Here is an 18,984-nt window from a genome sequence, read left to right on the forward strand (position 1 = left end):
GTACAGTTTATTTGATATGAATGATAATTATAAATGTGATTCGTAGACTCGTAGGTATACAATTTTACGGTACACATATTATAAATTGTAAATTGTAATTTTTCAACTCTTCAACAGTTATTAAAACATAATTAATAAAAACATTACCTACATCAAATTTCTGTTTATAATTTATTTTCTGCATTTCTAAAATGAATTGCAATTAATAATATTTATGTATCGGTAAATAAGTAGAATATAAAGTAACCTATAACGTGTTAATGTGTTAAATAATTTTTTGTTGAAATAATTAATTAAAATTAAAAACAATTAGATCACTAATCAATTTTGAATAATTATGAAGTAAATATTTACTTTTTCCTGCATTTTAATTCTTTATGTATAAAATGGAATACAATAAATTCAAAATCACGCATCTGTTTAAACAACAAAATATTATATGATTTAATTTTATAATTATCTAAATACACAATACCATGCAACTGTTCAAATCACACAGCTTAGTCATTCGAACTTCGATATCATGATTGTATAACATATTATGACATGGATACATTTTTATTTTGAATAACGCAAATTACCAGATCAGCGTCGTAAAAAAAAAATCAAATACAATGAATAAGCTTTCGGTGTTTTCGGCAATTGTAATTATCTTGGGAGGAGAATGTTTCCATGGCATTAATGCAGAGTTTTCTATTGAAACTACAAATGTAATGTATTATTCAATTCATTTAATTACATTATTACTTATTTCGAAGTGTATGTACGCCAAGTACTTATCAATTCTTCTAAAATAAAGCGTGTGAATGTGCTTATTCGAAAGATAACAAATTTGAATTTGTAAAAAAAATACTTTCAAATAATTATTTCTCTGTTTTAAAAAATAACTATGCGTATAAATATAATTATTTTATTTTGTTGACAATTCAAATATTTTCTTAATGGTTGTAAATTTACAATATAATCTTATCTCTTAATCATTTTTAATAAAAACTACCTAGTTGTGTACATAATACGGTGGCGCAAATTTGCGGAATCGTGTTGATTTTAATAGCCATTGAAATACATACGCGATTCCGCATAATATTAAATGTAACGTTGACATTCCGAAAACAAAATATATATTATTGTAACCGATAATGATAAATCATTTTGCAAGGCTGGGCAAGTTAACGATTTTTTTTTTTAACTCGTTAAGTTAAGTTATTTTTAAAATAACTAAGATAAGTTAAATTAAAAGTTACTCGTATATTTTTCGATTTGCGCTTTTGAAAATAAAACTTTGGGAAAACATGATTTTAGTTTACATTTTAGACATTATATTGTAACTTTGTCTTATGGTTAATATTGTTTCCTTATGATGATATATATCGATAAATTTCATAAGCATTAATTCGATACAAAAACTAGATTTTTTCATATGACATCCACATTATCAAATACCAATTGTTAAAAGTCCATCAATTTAATTTTGCATATAAAGTATTAGATATATGTAAATTACGTTTACGCTACGTAATAACGTAGTATTAATAACGTATAATAATAATATTCTACATTTCAACTGCACTGAGATAAAATTAGTTCCAATATTTTCCCAAATCCTAACATTTACAGGTGAAATGAATTTAGTCAGTGTCATACTTCCATATTGACACCATTGAGTTCTTTTTTAAAAATGATCGGTTCACGTATACAGTTAATTAGTTTGGAGCGAAGATGAGAATTAGCATTAGTAGATTTATATAAGTACAGATTTGTTGGGTATAGTAAAAAATACGGTGTACTGAAATGGAGGTGTTCAAGTAGTAAAAATTGTACGGCGCTCATTTTTTCTACACCTGAAAAAATTCTTGTTTGCGACGTCTCTGGCAGCCATTATCATGATGCAGATCCTCAGACAAAATTAGATAGGCAAGTCTTAAGAGAAAACTGCAAACGGAAGGCAGAATAATCCATTTCAAGCAGGCCAGTAAAAATAATTAGAACAGAATTACTGAAGTCACAAGTCCCTACAGCAATTAAATGTTAAGATATTACATCAATAAGAAAGTCTATGTATGACAAAAGAAAAAAAATGCCCACACTACCCAAATTATTAGATGAAGCTTTAGAACAATTAAGAAATTTGCAATGAGACAATAGCTTTATGTATAAAAACCAGCAATTTATTCATGCTCCACCAAATGAGAAATTTGTTTGTATATCAACGGCTAATAATATTTCATTTTTAACAAAAAATTACAAAGAATTATTCGGTGATGGTACATTTGAGTATTGTCCTAAATATTTTTTGCAGTTATACACAATACATGGGTTGAAAAGTGGATTCTATTTTCCATTAATATATTTTTTTTTTAAAGATAAAAGCCAAAGTAGTTACCTACATTAAAATGTGGGAATTTATGAAAATACTAAAATACTATAATATATATTAAATATATCAAATAATTTTTTTTAATGTTGATAACTTTCTATAACATCTATTTGACAAGTGACAACTATAATATTTCAAATAATTTTTTTTAATTTTGATAACTTTCTATAACAGTATACCATATTACTATATCTATTTCACAAGTGACAACTATAATATATTTATATTTTTTTATATTTAATGATTTTTTTGTTTAATATTATTTTATACATTATAGCATCATGTTGTTAAACTTTATAATATTGAACAATTGATTAAGTAACCCGCTAGATGGAAGCGCTAACCAACCAAATAAAATTAAAGAAAAAATTTTAAATGATTTGTAATATGATATTATGTTACAATAATATATATTTTGTTTTCGGAATGGCAACGTTGCATTTAATATTATGCGGAATCGTGTATGTTTATCAATGACTATTAAAATCAACACGATTCCGCAAATTTGCGGAATCGTGTTATAGCCACATAATAAGTATCATTCATATTTATATTTCAATCAATAATTTAACTTTTTTGGAGCTCTATTCTAAGTTATTTATTAAAAAATGGTTTATCAATAAAAACTTAATAATTTTAAAAAATAATTCAAGAATTTAAAATGATCTTGGCATTTGTATTACTGTTTTAGTTCACTGGCATGTGGTATGCAGTTATGGCGACTGGATGCCAAGACGGCAAAGACTGTAATATTTTCACAAGTACGGTTTTGTTTAAACACATTTAAAATACTAGTATTGTACATTTAAATTTGTTAATTTTATATTTTAAGCATATCTTAATACTTGAAATCCGGGTGAATAGGTGATAAAATAATTGTAATTCACCTAAAATATTACAATGTGGAGACACCGTAAGGAGACATTCACAAAAATATTCAACAGTATTTTTCCCTAATACACACACAATTATTTTTTAATAATAATTATTGTTGACTTATTTTTTAGAAAATTATTATTTTTAGTAATAATCAAGGTAATAATTAAAAAAGTAAAAAAAAAACAAACTTTTTTAAACTAATAATATGAGTCTTCTTTTTTATTTACAAATCAATATGATTGCTTGGACTTCCGTTTCAATTTCCCCAGTGGCGTAGGAACAATTTTTCACGTGGGGTGGTCCATAAATATAGGGTTTATTGACCATATTATGGGTATGATTTTTTTGTGTAATTAAAAGCAAAAACCTTCGCTAATATATTTTGTTAATGTTTATATTATAAAAATCATGCAATACTCATATGCTTAAATTATGACAACGATGATATCACGTTTAGAGTATAGTAATATTATATTAAGAGGATGATCGCACTATTTGTTTTCTCTCTCTGGCGTACGCGCAACATAGACGAAATGCATTAACGCAGAATCATTTTTTCTATGTTTTTATGTAATCTTAGAGTAAAATCATCCATTACAAAAAAGATGGAGAGTAACATTTTTGAGGGAATGACATATCGATTTTATATTTTATTGTTATTTGACTTTGTATTCGACTTTTTTAATAAACAAAAAATCTTGTAAATTTAAATTATGTTTAAATTGTTTTGAGACAATATTTAAACAAATCGATATGTCATTCCCTCAAAAATATCATTCTCTATCATTTTTGTAATGGGTGATACTCTAAGATTTCTTAAAAATATATAACAAATGATTCTGTGTAATTGCGTTTTGTCCATATTGCGTGTGGACCAGAGAGAGAAAACAAATAGTCCGCTGACATCCTCTTAATACAACTGCAATATAGTAGTATGTTATATTTTAATATTAATACTGTTCTCTGTGCCCTTGTGGCGTTGAAATCTAATAGCACAAAGGTCAAGTGGCATTTCTGATTGATTTGAAAATAACTAAATAATTTAATATCTTGTACTCTTGTGTAGAACACTTGAACAACATACCTATAACGCGGAAGAAATTTTTTTGCGCCAATGGCCAATATGTAGCTTAACATATTATAACGTCAACGATTTATATACAATATTAATATATTAATAATCAGTTAATAATTAGTGTGTTTAAAACTTCAAACTGTAAAATGTAGATATAATTTTGTTTCATAAATAGATAACGAAAAACCGTGCGAATGTACATCAGCATACTTTATGGCTCTCCAGGAGAATGGTTGGCTAGTGTACATGAATTCGATCAACAAACAGTAAGTAGTTTTTCATGTGCCCAAAAGTTAAAATATGACCGGACAACAACTGGACTTCTCATAAATTGTACCTAATTTGTATTATTATAATAATGGAAACTATTTTTCATACGCTTCGCGTACTATTATTATCTCCAGGTCCACTACAATAACAATCGATGTGGGAGGTGCAGCACCATCAGCCGACGATAAAATCATACAAGGTTTTATTTACAGCCGTAAGCAATAAGCATATTATATTATAATAATTATACATTGTACCTATGTACAGGGCCGCATTTAGGGAAGGGGGGGGCGCTGGGTACAACTGCCCCGGGCGCCAGTATTTTGGCAGTGCCAAAATTTTGAGGTCAGAAATTTATTTATTTGTAAATAAAATCTTATAATCGTATCTATATTATAGCAATATTCAATTAATAATAGTGTCCAACTAAAGTCGAATCTGCAAATTGTCGACTCTTGTATTTCCATCCAAGACCCACTCGGACTCTGGTCACTATACTATAATTATACCTGCAGCTTATGGTCTATGGTCTATACGCCGTGACGGCCATGCTCTGTCTTCTTCTATAATTTTCCCAGTTTATTCGACTTTCAAGTTTCAAGCACGATTATTTCACTATACAACTTATAAAATCTAATTACATTTTCGTTTATTATGTATCAAAAATCAATTTTTATGTGAAAAGTACAACTAACAACAGATAATATTTTATTTTTTAGGAGCTACAATGCCATTGAGCGTAATATCAGCATCGGAATGCTCAATTACTGAAAATGTTATTGGACAAAAATGTAAGCACGTATAAGATGATCGGGGTTTAACGTCAAACATACCTAATCATTCAATAAAAATAATAAAATAATAATTGATAATATATGCCTGTTTTTAGTTTTTCTAAGGTATAGAATGACCATTATCGGCTCTAGTGAGAAGGATGGGTATATGATCACCACAATGGCTGAAAGTAAGAATTTATATTTAAATAATTATAAGAGCCTATTATATTAGATAATAGTGTTATATAGTTAGTATTCGCCATTAGGGCATATATGATATAACGGAGCATATTTTCTTCTACGTCTTCTAGTTTTATAAATTACTTTTAACTTTTAAGTATTTTTAGTAGGTACCAGGGTATTGTCTAAGTCTAACTGTTAAAACCTAACATATACATTTTCGCGATTTTTTGTGAGACTGTGAATTGTATACATTAGGTACCTACGTTATAACGATATTTAAATATACATTATTTCGTTGTATAAGAGGTCATTAATAATTACATTTAATATAATGTAATTACATGTTACATAACTAAATTGTTTTTTTTTTTTAATTTTAGTTGATGAAAGTAATGTTGACAAGGGCAATCCGTTAACAGTTATTTGGTGCCATAATAAAACACCTGGCAAAGATACTATCTGGAGGCATATAGTACAGCACTTTAAATTTCTTCAATTAGATATCCACACATTAAAGTTTATTAACCAGCTAGGTTGCAAATATCCAACGGAAAATCAATACAACGAAATGTTTTTCTGCTGATTATCAAAATTTGATTTAATCAGATTTAATTTGATAATCGATATTGTAAGTTAATTATACAGAAGTAAAATACAATGTATAATATATTATGTATTATTGTATTATACTATTATCCAATTAAAATTACTATACATATTTATATCAAATATATTTTTAAATTATATTAATATAACGATGTAATGTACCTATTTAAATGTTTTTGGATGTTTAAAATAAAATCATATATAATATACTTATTACTTTATACATATATATAATATATAAAAAATTAAACATATAATACAATATCGAATATAATAATATTATGTTACAACATTCAATAATATTGTCTTAAGTTAATAATAATGATCAGCACTAAACACAAAACAGATATACGTACATAAGAAGGTAAAATATATAGGTAGAATACACATATTACAATAATATAATAGCAGAATAGTTAGGTAAATCGATACATTATTATGCATTTATATATTATCATAGGCGTAGCGTGATGAATTTATTTAGGGGGCTATAACTTATTATATTTCTGGTACACAACATATTATATTTTAAAAATCTAACTAAAAAAAAAATACGAAATAGGGGGGGGGGGACTAAACAAAATTCCTATGTACATTATACTTAAATATTTTAAACTGCAGGAAACGGCATGATTTTAGATATAACTATATAGGTATATATAATATATCAAGTTTATTCAGCAGATTCTATAAACATAATAAAATTATTAATATATGAGGTATGAATATATTTAATCTTACAAGACTCGCGAGATATTGGTGGGACAATCTAAGGGTTCCGCCAAATGTACCTATAATATGTGAATATTGGGAAAATTATTTTATATTATACTTGGAGAAAAAAGTTCACCAATAAATAATAGTCACTAGTAGGTAATTGCTATAAAATATTCGTTTTACAGACATTGGGGTTCCACGGAACACAAAACTTTTTCCTAAGGGTGCCGTGGTCGTAACATTTTGGGAACCACTATAGACTATAGATAACCGTGATTCTATATATTATATTAATATAATATTTACTTTTTATTCTTATTTTATTTTATAGGTACCTGAAGTACTTATCAAGACATTACTTATACCTAAGTACCTAACTATGGTTTGACAGTTAAATACATATTTAAATTGTTTATTATATAGGTCGTTTTATAAGGGATATGGGAATATGGGATAGAATAAATCTCTATTTCTATTTGAATAGTGTTATGCGGTCCATGGAAATTGCCAAATGGACGTTTGTTTTAAAAAGAATAAGGGAATGTAGCTCCGGACTACGGAGTAACTAACATCGTTATTTACTTCGTTTAAATATTTAATTTCCAACTTTCCAAGTCATAGTAAAATATCCTACATAGTACATATGCGTCATAAGCACACTGAAAACTTATTCAAGATAAATATATTTAAGTATAAACGTATACTTTATTTGGATTAAGGTTTTAACTTTTAAATGTTTGACAACTTTATCAAATGTTTATTATTGTCCATTTGTCCATACGAAAAAGAAATAAAATGCAGCATGAAATACGAAATCAGATAACTACCAATTTGCCGTGCTAAGTGAAAACAGGATGACTCCATTTTTCGTAAAAGTCGAACATTAATGGTTTTATACCGATTTTTAATGTGAAAATAGCGTAGTTCCTATTAAAAGCTATATCAAATTCAATTTAAAATGAAAAAATATGCGGAAAGTCCAATATATTTGATGCGAAAACACGGTAAATCCAAATGCTAAGCTAAAACTTGAAATATCATATGAAAAAAAAACTTGCCAAGTCAGGGATCGGTATGTAAAGTTTCTTGATTTTTAATTTTTAGAAATTTATTAACTGATAACACCCAAGCGGTATAACAATTTGAATCCAGAAAAATGTCGGTGTGAACACCCCTACAAATAGATCTCCGAAACCAGAGAGTGGATTTCGTTGTTTGGGGTCTTGTTAGATTCAGATTGGTTAAGAAAGTGCAGTGAAGATTTTCAGAACTTTATCTTTAATAGTTAATTCATTACAGAACATTCAAAAAAAATTGAAACAAATTTTATTGGACCTTTTTTGATGTATTTCAGCTATACAGCTTTGTAGTGAACTAACGATTGGAAATAAAGTTCTAAAAATCTTCACTGCACTTTCCCTAGTCAATATGAATCTAACAAGACCCCAAACAACAAAATCCATTCTCCAGTTTCGGAAATCTACCTCGTTAAATGTAAATCGAACGAAAAATAACTCTTTTTTTTATCTATGAAAAATTAAATAATTTTTTTAAAAAAATTTTAATTCCACATTTAGTATTTACTTGATAATTCCTTTTTAATAAGCTATCAATCAACTTTCTAGCTATCTTAGTTTAGGAGAAAAGTTAAAAATAGATATTTTGGGACTGTTCATGCCGACGTTTTTATGAATTCAAGTGGTTATACCGCTTGAGTGTGATATCAAATTCCTCTCATCAATATTTTATATTATAGCTAAATTACCCATCTACTTATCATTACTGAGTTACATATTTATTATTTTCTAAGTATAGATGAATACAATATTTCTTTTATTTACACTTTTTATTTTTTTATTAATCTTGATAAAATTCTAAGGTCAACACTGTCAATGTTACGCCACTGGGCCCTACTGAACATGCTCGTTAACTTGGTATAAAGAATTAACCATTAATTTGTTTGTTACCTACCTACCAAATATCAATAAAAAAAATAATATGTATATTGAGGTTTTTGGCTAGGTACGTAAAAGTAAAAATTAACTGGTGTGGTGACATTTTTTCTGCTCCAAATGGCGATGACAGTCAGAAAAAAAAACTTATAAAACACACACACTATTCATTGTACAATCAATAATACATTCATCGATCCGTTCAGAATCTAAAATAATTATAATATGTATAATAATTATTAACTACCTATATTTGTTGTTGTATGAAACAATGATCACCACATTGTATATTTTACGTAAACCTGTAAAAGCACTGGGCTGACCCATCCATCGACCTACGAGTGTCTGACGAACGAATCTGCACATTTCATCAATCATGGTGAACACAATAATATATTAAAACATTCAGATTTCAAAATTATTTAAGCTAGTAAGTAATAATAATACGTTTAAAAAAATAAAAATTGTAATTAAAATTATTAAAAAAAAAAATAATAACTTTTTAGAAGCATATTGCTTATTGGGGAGCGAAATATTTATATTAATCACACATATTTTTACCAAGTGTAATAGACAAATTCATAATAATTATTTATTCACTTTAAAATTTAAAATTATGAAAAAATATGAATATTAGAACCTTTCTTTAACTCCTTTTAATAAATACATAGGCAACTAAATATGTAGGATTTCGTTTACCAGTTACCACCTTATCAGTAAGTTATCACTTATCACTTTAAGCTGATAACTGATAAGTGATAACTAATTAGTGTCAAATCTACTGGAATTCGGAAATTTGGAATCGGAACTACGACAGTTATTCTGTATTCCTACGTCGGAAGCATCTTCAATTCGTATTCTTGATTCTTCACATTTCACACTTTCACAGCAGTGAGCATAGATAAAATATTTCAAACTTCACATCTCAGACAAACTGTACCTCAAATTCTTCACAGACAAAGTTTAAAAAGTGATGTCGATTATCTAATAAAATACAACGCAGACACGTAGTATAAAATATAAACCTATTCAATTTAAAATTGAATTACTGATAAATTAATTCCAAATAATTTACCTACATAATGTAAAATTTTGTCGAGTGGGGTGAATTGTTAAAATGTTCTATTTAAAATACCATTGCTCAGTTGGCGGTATTCATTGTGTAAATAATAATTAATTATGATGGTGTTATATAGTTAGGAGTCTCACACTAAAAATTAAAAAAAATATTTTCAATGAATTCATTTAGGTACCTATTTACGAAAGATAAATTATGTGAACATGCAACATTTTGGTGACTAATATACTAAAATGAAGAAAAATTTTTTGAAAAGTAGCGTTGAAAACGCATCGCTCAACATACTCTTGCAAGTTAGTTTACATGTTATGTCCATTATTTTTATACTCAAAATACTATTCACTGTTATATTGGTTATTTTTTTAATAATTTAAGGTTGCATTTCGATGCTTGACATTTGTTGTAAACGCTTTTGTTTTGCGACATGTCTCTCAAAATGAATTGGGAGTTACAAATGTCCGTTTATTATTACTCGAGTCAACAATTTTGTTTTTGAGCAGAGAAGCATTTCGTCGTGCTTGTTTAACAGATACCTTGCATCACAATTGGCTGAAGGTCATCAATCTCATTTGGTTCTCGTATGGCGTTACCCGGATTTAAAAATTTGAATAATATATATATATTTTATTCTTTTTAGTGTACCATTATGTGCCGCTATTTGTGGAATATGCGGTTATATTTGGCTTCACTTGCTAAGCCAACCTGATATTACTGTTACTACATATTATGAATTTGGTGTATGGTCAATTCTTATAAGTTGTATCATCGAACTATGCTGCGAACAGTTGTATATTGTAGCGCAAGCATTCTTATTTGTCAAGTTGCAGGTAATTAAAAAATATTTTTTGTGTATATTATGTGGGTATCTAATAAGTATATTACATATTATACAGAATATTAAAAAAGGTCCTTTTGAGCTATACTGCAAACAATGGATTCTTTTTTTTTTTTTTGTAAATAATACTGAACAGATTTTAGGTTGTATTAGAAATAATAAACATTGCTGTTCGAACTATTGTTTACACTACAATGGTGTTGTATTGGAACGGTCAGAATGCTGTACTAGCGTTTTCATTTGCACAACTTGCATCAGTCATAGCATACACAATGTCATTTTACATATACTTTTGGTATTATACAAAAAAAGACAAAAAAGATTTTCCTTTCAAAACCATGTGGGAATTTTTTCCAAATTTTACTGGAAAAGTAAGTTTGTACACATTCAACTAAATGTCTAAATCAACATTTGATAGTAAATTTAAAATTGATTTTAGAAATTGTCGGAATGTATGGATTTTTCTCTACTTAAGTTGTTGTGGAGTTTCTTGAAACAAGGATTTATGAAACAACTATTGACTGATGGTGAACGTTATGTAATGACATTTTTTAATACACTAAGATTTGATCAACAAGGTGTATACGATGTTGTCAACAATTTGGGATCATTAGCTGCTAGGTTTTTGTTCAAACCTGTAGAAACCGCTGCATACTTCTATTTTAGTCAACTCGTTCAAAGAGAAGTGCCAATCCAAACACAAATTAAACAGGTATACAATATGATGAATGACTTATGGTATGCAAACGTCATAATCACAATGTCTTAGGATCCTAATCGCATAAAAGAAGCAGCTAGCGTTCTGGAATGCCTGTTACGTGTTAATAGCTCTATTGGTTTAATTGCACTATGTTTTGGACAAGCATATGCTAAACTAGCATTATTTCTCTATGGAGGATCAACATTGGCTACTGGAATTGGACCAGTGCTGTTACAAATGCATTGTTTGGCCATTCTATTTTTAGCCGTTAATGGTATCGCTGAATGTTATGCGTCAGCTACCATGAATGTTTCTGAATTAAACAAGTTCGTTTGCAATTTGTTTTATTAGTCTAAAACATATATAATTTGTATAATATTTTTGTTTTTAATTTTAGATACAATGTGGAAATGGTTATATTATCTGTGATATTTTTATTTATATCTCTGTTATTTTCTACACTTTTTGGCGGAATTGGTTTTATTTTCGCAAATTGTTGTAATTTCACTTTTAGAATCATTCAATGGTAAAAACATATTTTATGGTTACACAATAATGTTTATAGTATTAATCATGTATAACTTTTCTAGCGGTCGTTACATTCTATCTCAATATAAAGGTACAAATTACAATCCACTTAATGGATTAAAGCCAAAAAAATCATTCATTTGTTGTTTAATGATGTCAACTGTTATTACAATGTATTCTGAGGTGAGTATAGTTTTATTGATTAGGTACCGAACAAAAATATAAATTTGTTATAGGAACAGGTATATATATTTTTCTTACTTATGAAAGGAAAGAAATATCTTAAATATTATCTTAAGTAAAAACATTTTGTGTGAAGATCTTAGTGTAGTTAAATAAATAATACTGAATTAAACTTTTTTTTTAATATTGTATATACTAAAAGATTATATATTTATATTTTGTTATTACTTTTTTTTAGGCAAAATATTATGAAGAAAAAAAATTTACACATGTTATAATAGGAGGTACATTGTTTCTACTAACAACATTAGTTTGGTTGTATGAAGAAATGGCCACATTTAGATTTTTAACTAAAGTTTATTGCTCAAAGCACAATTAAACTACTTTCCAAATAGTTTTTACAAATTTTTAAAACCTTATTAAACTGATATTTAATGATCAATTAAAACTCAAAAGTATGCTTGTATCAATTTTAAAGTTTGTACACATTTCTAATCAAATTATTTATAATAAAGTAGAGAATACTTTCACATTGTTTTTAAATACTATTTTATAATTTATATTTATAAAAAAATAAAATTCAACTATATGATGTTTATTTCTTTTTTTTTTTATTTTTTAAATGTTTATTTCTTAGATGTTAATTTCAGTTAGCTGATAATCGATGTTTTTGAGTCTATACAGGACAAACAAACATTAATTTACATATACATATAAAAAATTATATATTAGTCTCTTATTTCTGTTATCAATGGTAACCCTATAGGTATATAAATTTAAAAAAATCGATTTTCATGAGCCAAAACAAAATTCATGTGTGAGACATAGCCACCCTATGGAAACCTATAGGAGTTGAAAAACGATGCTATGAACACTCCCATAGTCTCTAGGGATATGTGTGTAAAATGAGCCAATTGGTTCAGTAGTTTCCAAGTTTAAAGCCACATATAAACATTCATTCATTTTTATTATTTATAAACTCTTGGTTACTTACTATAGTCATTGTCAATTTGTTAATTTTCTGAAGTTATAATAAATGATGAGTTATTTTCAATCCGGTAAACTATATTATTTTTTGACAAACATCTTAATCAGTTGACGCAATAACTCCAAATTTATAAATGACTTGCTGGCTATACATATTTGATGGTTTAAGAATAATACTGTTGAAGTTTTTCTAGAACATTTACAAATATTAAAACTAATTTTGTTTATGTACAAATTAACAATAATCAAAAAAAATTACATGTGTAACAGCATCTGGAAATAGTTGTGGACGTATGCAAATTCCAGAATGCTTGTTATATATAGTATTTAATTTTCCTTTGATGGGCTTGATTTCCTGGTCATGGTTAACCTGGGTTGAAGGCTGTTTAATATCATAATCTAAATTGTGTTCTTCTTCTACTAGTTCTGCGTCACTCGTAAATTTATATTCTTCAGAGATAAAACTTTCTTGTTCATATTCATATTTATCAAATTTTGCTAACGGTGCTTCTATATTAGTTACTTTCAAGACCTCTTCTTTGAATAACGATTTACCATAATTTGGAAAATCTTGAGCAGTATTTACATAGATACAAGGCATATCCGTGTAAATATCCAACATGCGACCACTTTTTTTATGCACTAAGCTGAATAAAATAATGTTTTACACTGCACACAAGTATTTTGAGCGATACAATTATAATTTATTTTTACCTGGCTGCTAAATTAAATGCTTTTCGGTCTTTTCCTTTAAACAATTTGAATGTATGATTGTATCCAAAACCAGGAACAAGAGGAAAGGCTTTTTTTAATAATCTTGGAACACGCAAGTCAAGACATGTGTGATGTACATTTTTAATCAAACCAACAGGTCTTCGCTCTGGTTCTTTTATTGCCACGTATTCTTCTGCATTGACCATTATTGAATGATTCATGAGTTCAGGCTCTCCGGTGTTCTATAATATGTTGGTTCCAGGCATAAAATAATATTAAACCAGGAATAATGTTTAGTTCTTACTTGTCCAGCTAAATTGAAGAACATATTTGAGGCCATATTTACTGGAGTTGATTTTGATGTCATACCAACATAGTTTACAACTAATTCATTTTTGCACGTCAAACGAAATGTTGTCCGAGCTTGAAATGTTCCTGGATAGCCTTCTTCACCATCTTTACTTGAATAAGTTAATACCAGTTCATCATCCGCCACATACCCATCCCACATGACCTTATCAAATCCTTTTTCACCACCATTGAAGTGATGACCATCACGATTTTTGATGAGTTCATATATTTCACCATTGTCGTTTTCGAGATGACCATTACTAATATAATCTGTTACTCTGCCTAATGTACCACCAATGGAGTGTGTTTTCTGTAACCTATAGTCTGATCAACACATTGACATAATGATCATAAAGTTTCACATATTATAATACTACTGACCTTCAATTGAGTCAAAACCAAGTAAAACGTCTTCTAGTTCACCCAGTGCATTTGGTACCCAGCAGGAAATAACGGTAGCACCATAATTAATGATTTCAATAACAACTTTTTGTTCATTCTTTAAAGTATATTTTGTCACTCTGACATTTTGTCCATTATCATCCTTTATAGAACAAAGTTTAATACTGAACTAGGTATTTGAAATAAACCGTTACTTTTATGCATCCATAGTTGTCTACAATTATGAGATCACTATCATCAACACTTTTTTGCTGTTCTTCTGATTCATAAATTATATCATTAAATGTATCAGCATTAATTGGATTTAACAACATAGTCTCTGAAAAAAGTTTTTTAGAACCATCCATTGTTAAGCAAAAAATATTAATATTTAAAGTTTAATATTTTATTTAGTTTATTATGTGCATAACAACATGTAGCTTAAAAATAAATATTATATACTATTCAGTTGCTTACTATTTTAATTTATTAAGGCCAATAAAAAAAAAAAAAATAATAATATTAACAACACTAGAATAACAACACAGGTTATTTACATTTTTATATATAAAAAAAAAAAGTATTGAAGTTAAAATTTTATAATTAAAAAGACATTAGGTAAGTTATCAAATTTTATTCGCTGTCACTCGTGTAGTCTATCTTTTGTACATCGTCAGACAAACTATTATCTTCTGATTCTTCATTGTATTCTGTATCATAATCTTCTAATTCTTTTTCATGTTCGTTAACTGATTCTGTACTAATATGAACAGATGTTTCCATGAACTCAGCAAATCTAGAATATTGTTAAAAATATTTTATTCTTATATTAATTGATTTATTGAGTTGTAATTACTTTTTAGGATCGTGTAATCTGCCCACAACTTTCCATGTATCGCAATTTGGACTTTTACAGTATTTTCGCAGTTCTTCGAGGGCTTTTGGTGTTTCGATCAAAGATTGTTGTATATACTCATCTTCAGATAACAACCGTGGTTTTGGTTTACTTTTAGGTAATAATCTATAAAATAAGTGGTATTTTATTAACAAATTTTTGATATTAACAGCAATAATAATTGTTAACTTACCTAAAAGGCAGTGAAAACTTTGTGTAGTAGAGTATAATACATAAAATATCTACTAAAACCATAGCTTCTAAATGAAAACTACATGATGTAACCAAAGCCAAACCAATTAACTGAAATAAATAATCATAATAATATAAATGAATGTTGATGATTTTTAATTTTTATAAAATATTATAACAGGATGATAAAAGAAAATAGGTGATGCATAAATATCACTATTATTTTTATTTTTTATTTGTACCTATTAAGAAAAATACAGGAGATTGAAGCACTTTTTTAGTATAAAAAGTGTCCTTCAAAAATAATATTTAAAAAAACATCATTGTAAAATTAAATACATTTGTTGCTCTATTCAGAATATTAAATATGAATATTTGTATAGTAAATTGTATGTTTTGTTTAATTGTTTAATAACAAATACTTTATTTTAATTTATAATATTAATAATACATATAATAATTACCTGTAATGTCCATCTTATGAGGTCAATGGATCTTGGATTTGTTACTGGTCCATATCTATAGCAAACCACAAAACTGGCGAAAATAGAGAAAACAATATACCCCATTATATACTTATAATATAACAGCAATATCATATTGAGATTCTCCATCAACATCTGAATAGCATAGAGACTTAACATACAACTTGCTCCTAAATATCCAACCATCATTCTTTTCTAAAAAAAAAAGTATTAACACTATTTTATATGTATATAATATATATTAAAGAAATTATAAAATATACATACCTTAGGAATTAAACGACCGATAAGTAATATTATAATCACAAATGACGCAGTTACACCAACTGTAATTCCACATAAGTAGTAAAACAATGAATTATGGCTTAATCGAGCTGAATACCCAAATAGACAAATACCTACTATAAACATTGCTAGTCTCTTAATATCTAAAGCTGTAAAAATATAAATGAATATTTATGGTTAATGTTTACAAACATATTATAATACTAATAGTTAATTAATACATATTAAATATAATGCTTTATACCAATAGAGTGAATTATTATTTTAAAGTCTGCATTTGTTTTGATACTAAAACAAGATGGTTGAAATGGATCCAATTTGAAATCTTTCCGTTTCCAAACATAGGATATTATTTTGTTCAAAGATAATATAGCCTCATCAGACAGCATTTGTTCTTCGACTAAATACTGATCTGCTGCTTGATACACAATGAAGTCATCCGTTTTTTCAATTATTAAATCCACCTATACAATAAATAATATAATTAATATTCATTCATAATTTTTCAATAAATAGTTTAATATATTGTACTTACTGTAATTGTTTGAAAAACATTAAGTACACTTTTATCATTCCCTGCATAGCAATAAATTGGAGGTAATGAGTATTTTCTTTCAAACAAAGAACAACAATTTTTTGTATCTTCTGCATTGACTGGATATACTAAACCTGTATAAATATTGTTTAAATAATTGATTCAAATGTAACAAATTAGTATAGACTTATATTTAATATTTATCATCATCAATTGAGTTAAGTTTTAAATTTCTAAATATGTAAACAAAGTGTACAATATTAAAAACAACTTTTAAAAATTTAGTATTAATAGTATTGTTTTTATGATAATTTTTTCTAATAAAAAAAATATATAATCATCAAAACGCATAGTACCCACATAATTGAATATCTAAATATATCGATAAATTTACCGATTCTTCAGTTAAAAGTCTATGAATGAGCAGGATAAGTGGAGATTGGAAGCTTACTAGACTGAGGCTTAGACCCCATCAAATAATTTAATTAAAATAATTAAACTACTGCATTAAAATATGACTAAAAACAGTAAATTTTTAAATCATGAAATTAATTTTAATTATTTTGTCGTAACTCCATAACTAAAGGTATAACTCGAAATTTTAACACTTGTCAACGTATGTCTTTAAAAGTAACGAAAATACTAACATTAAAGGTGTGTAAAAAATAATTGTTCGAGCAATTATTTATGAAACATAAAACATAGATAGAGAACTATATTATGGTGAAAGGAAATTTCTTTTAAATTTCATTGAATTTTAAAATGGATGGTTAAAATTTTCAATTGATCTGTACTTTAGAAGTACGTAAGTATGGTTCTACAATTTTAGTATGAAAAAATTGCTAATCGAACTTTTGAGATTCAAGTACGTGCACAGTTCAAAATAATAATTTGAATTACATCATAATTTAAGATAGACGGTAGTTAAAAAATGTCATGTTCTAGATGCGTAAAATATTTTATATTTTATTTTGTTCATTTTGGTAGATTTTGTTAACATAATAAAAAGTAAAAAATGTAACGGTAAAACAAATTAGGATGAAGGGACAAGGGATTTGTTTGCTAACATACCAAATACTTAAGCTTCCCAAATATTTTACAAGATTTCAGGATATGATTATCAAAGGACTTTGGTAAGAAGAATTTTAATTGTACAACTGGTCTGATTCAAGATTTAGATTAAGACATAGTAATATAGTATTATATTTTTGGAAAATCAAAATCAGTCAATGCTGAAATAACATATAATCGCTTGAAAAAATTAAGGGAAGAATACATAAATAATCTGATTAATAAAGACGAAACTTTTTAGGCATATTCTTAATTATTTTCATAAAAACCATTCATTAACGTTTACTATTGATTATTTCTAAGTACGTATTGTATTTGATTACATTTTATTAGAAACGAATACACAATTTAAAAATCAGAAAAATCAGAAAAAAAAACGTTTTAATTCAAGTATTAACCTTGAATCTGCATGTAGATAGGCTACAGCCGTTATCTAGTGATAGTATAAAATAATAAAATATAGATAAAATAAATTGAAACTATTTGCAATGCAAATATATGCAAAGATTATTATATAATACTCTGCTGAAGTTATAAGTACCTAAAATATTTAATTATAAATCAATATACTTACTGTTCGGTTGTGAGTGAATTACAGATACGAATGTGAGAAATACAAAGCCAGTCTTAAATGTCATCATTTTAAAATATGCCGTAGGTAGTCACAGACGGTAACAACTTAATAATATCAATAATATTCTTGTCAGATAAAAAAGAATCGAAAGTTACAAGTCGTCACAAAGTATAAATAGCCCAATAAAAATAGTAACATTGTTACAAGATACAAGTTAACAACAATTTACTGTTTAGTGAATTTAGCTATATTTTTATCATGACAAAATGACAAATGTTATGGAGGATCGTATTATATTACTTTTTAGTTTTTACTTCTTAAATAACGAACTTTAATATTTAAAACCATAACCTAT

The 18,984-nt window shown here is 27.1% G+C and overlaps 4 protein-coding genes across 7 annotated transcripts; 2 read left to right on the plus strand and 2 right to left on the minus strand.

The window, feature by feature from the left end:
* The first annotated feature begins 471 nt into the window (after positions 1–471).
* Positions 472–6,369, plus strand: LOC132943078 (uncharacterized). Its single transcript, XM_061011875.1, has 7 exons — positions 472–710; positions 3,069–3,138; positions 4,507–4,597; positions 4,736–4,815; positions 5,321–5,392; positions 5,491–5,565; positions 5,941–6,369. The coding sequence occupies exons 1-7, from the start codon at positions 615–617 to the stop codon at positions 6,141–6,143; spliced, it is 687 nt and encodes a 228-aa protein (XP_060867858.1). The 5' UTR covers positions 472–614; the 3' UTR covers positions 6,144–6,369.
* A 3,243-nt stretch (positions 6,370–9,612) lies between these two features.
* Positions 9,613–12,691, plus strand: LOC132943139 (protein RFT1 homolog). Of its 4 annotated transcripts, none has more exons than XM_061011978.1 (10): positions 9,613–9,997; positions 10,085–10,206; positions 10,289–10,491; positions 10,551–10,740; positions 10,892–11,119; positions 11,188–11,460; positions 11,518–11,774; positions 11,846–11,974; positions 12,039–12,159; positions 12,398–12,691. In XM_061011978.1, exons 2-10 carry the CDS (start codon positions 10,147–10,149, stop codon positions 12,536–12,538), a joined length of 1,602 nt encoding a protein of 533 aa, XP_060867961.1. In that variant the 5' UTR covers positions 9,613–9,997; positions 10,085–10,146; the 3' UTR covers positions 12,539–12,691. The 4 variants fall into 4 exon arrangements, with proteins under 4 accessions (XP_060867961.1, XP_060867962.1, XP_060867960.1 ...); XM_061011979.1 differs by having other exon boundaries at positions 9,613–9,805; XM_061011980.1 differs by having other exon boundaries at positions 9,617–9,726.
* Positions 12,692–12,822: 131 nt separating this feature from the next.
* On the minus strand, positions 12,823–14,960 carry LOC132943144 (galactose mutarotase-like). Its single transcript, XM_061011984.1, has 6 exons — positions 14,808–14,960; positions 14,593–14,755; positions 14,165–14,535; positions 13,861–14,102; positions 13,406–13,793; positions 12,823–13,336 (listed from the first exon to the last, which is right to left on the minus strand). The coding sequence occupies exons 1-6, from the start codon at positions 14,958–14,960 to the stop codon at positions 13,247–13,249; spliced, it is 1,407 nt and encodes a 468-aa protein (XP_060867967.1). The 3' UTR covers positions 12,823–13,246.
* Positions 14,961–14,982: 22 nt separating this feature from the next.
* LOC132943141 (nuclear envelope integral membrane protein) lies at positions 14,983–18,930 on the minus strand. The gene is made up of 8 exons (XM_061011982.1): positions 18,630–18,930; positions 16,985–17,118; positions 16,694–16,913; positions 16,432–16,598; positions 16,144–16,359; positions 15,681–15,790; positions 15,449–15,613; positions 14,983–15,388 (listed from the first exon to the last, which is right to left on the minus strand). Exons 1-8 carry the CDS (start codon positions 18,694–18,696, stop codon positions 15,226–15,228), a joined length of 1,242 nt encoding a protein of 413 aa, XP_060867965.1. The 5' UTR covers positions 18,697–18,930; the 3' UTR covers positions 14,983–15,225.
* Between the last annotated feature and the right edge of the window lie 54 nt (positions 18,931–18,984).

The sequence above is a fragment of the Metopolophium dirhodum genome, chromosome 4, assembly GCF_019925205.1.
Source record: "Metopolophium dirhodum isolate CAU chromosome 4, ASM1992520v1, whole genome shotgun sequence".
In the NCBI taxonomy this organism is placed as follows: domain Eukaryota; kingdom Metazoa; phylum Arthropoda; class Insecta; order Hemiptera; family Aphididae; genus Metopolophium; species Metopolophium dirhodum.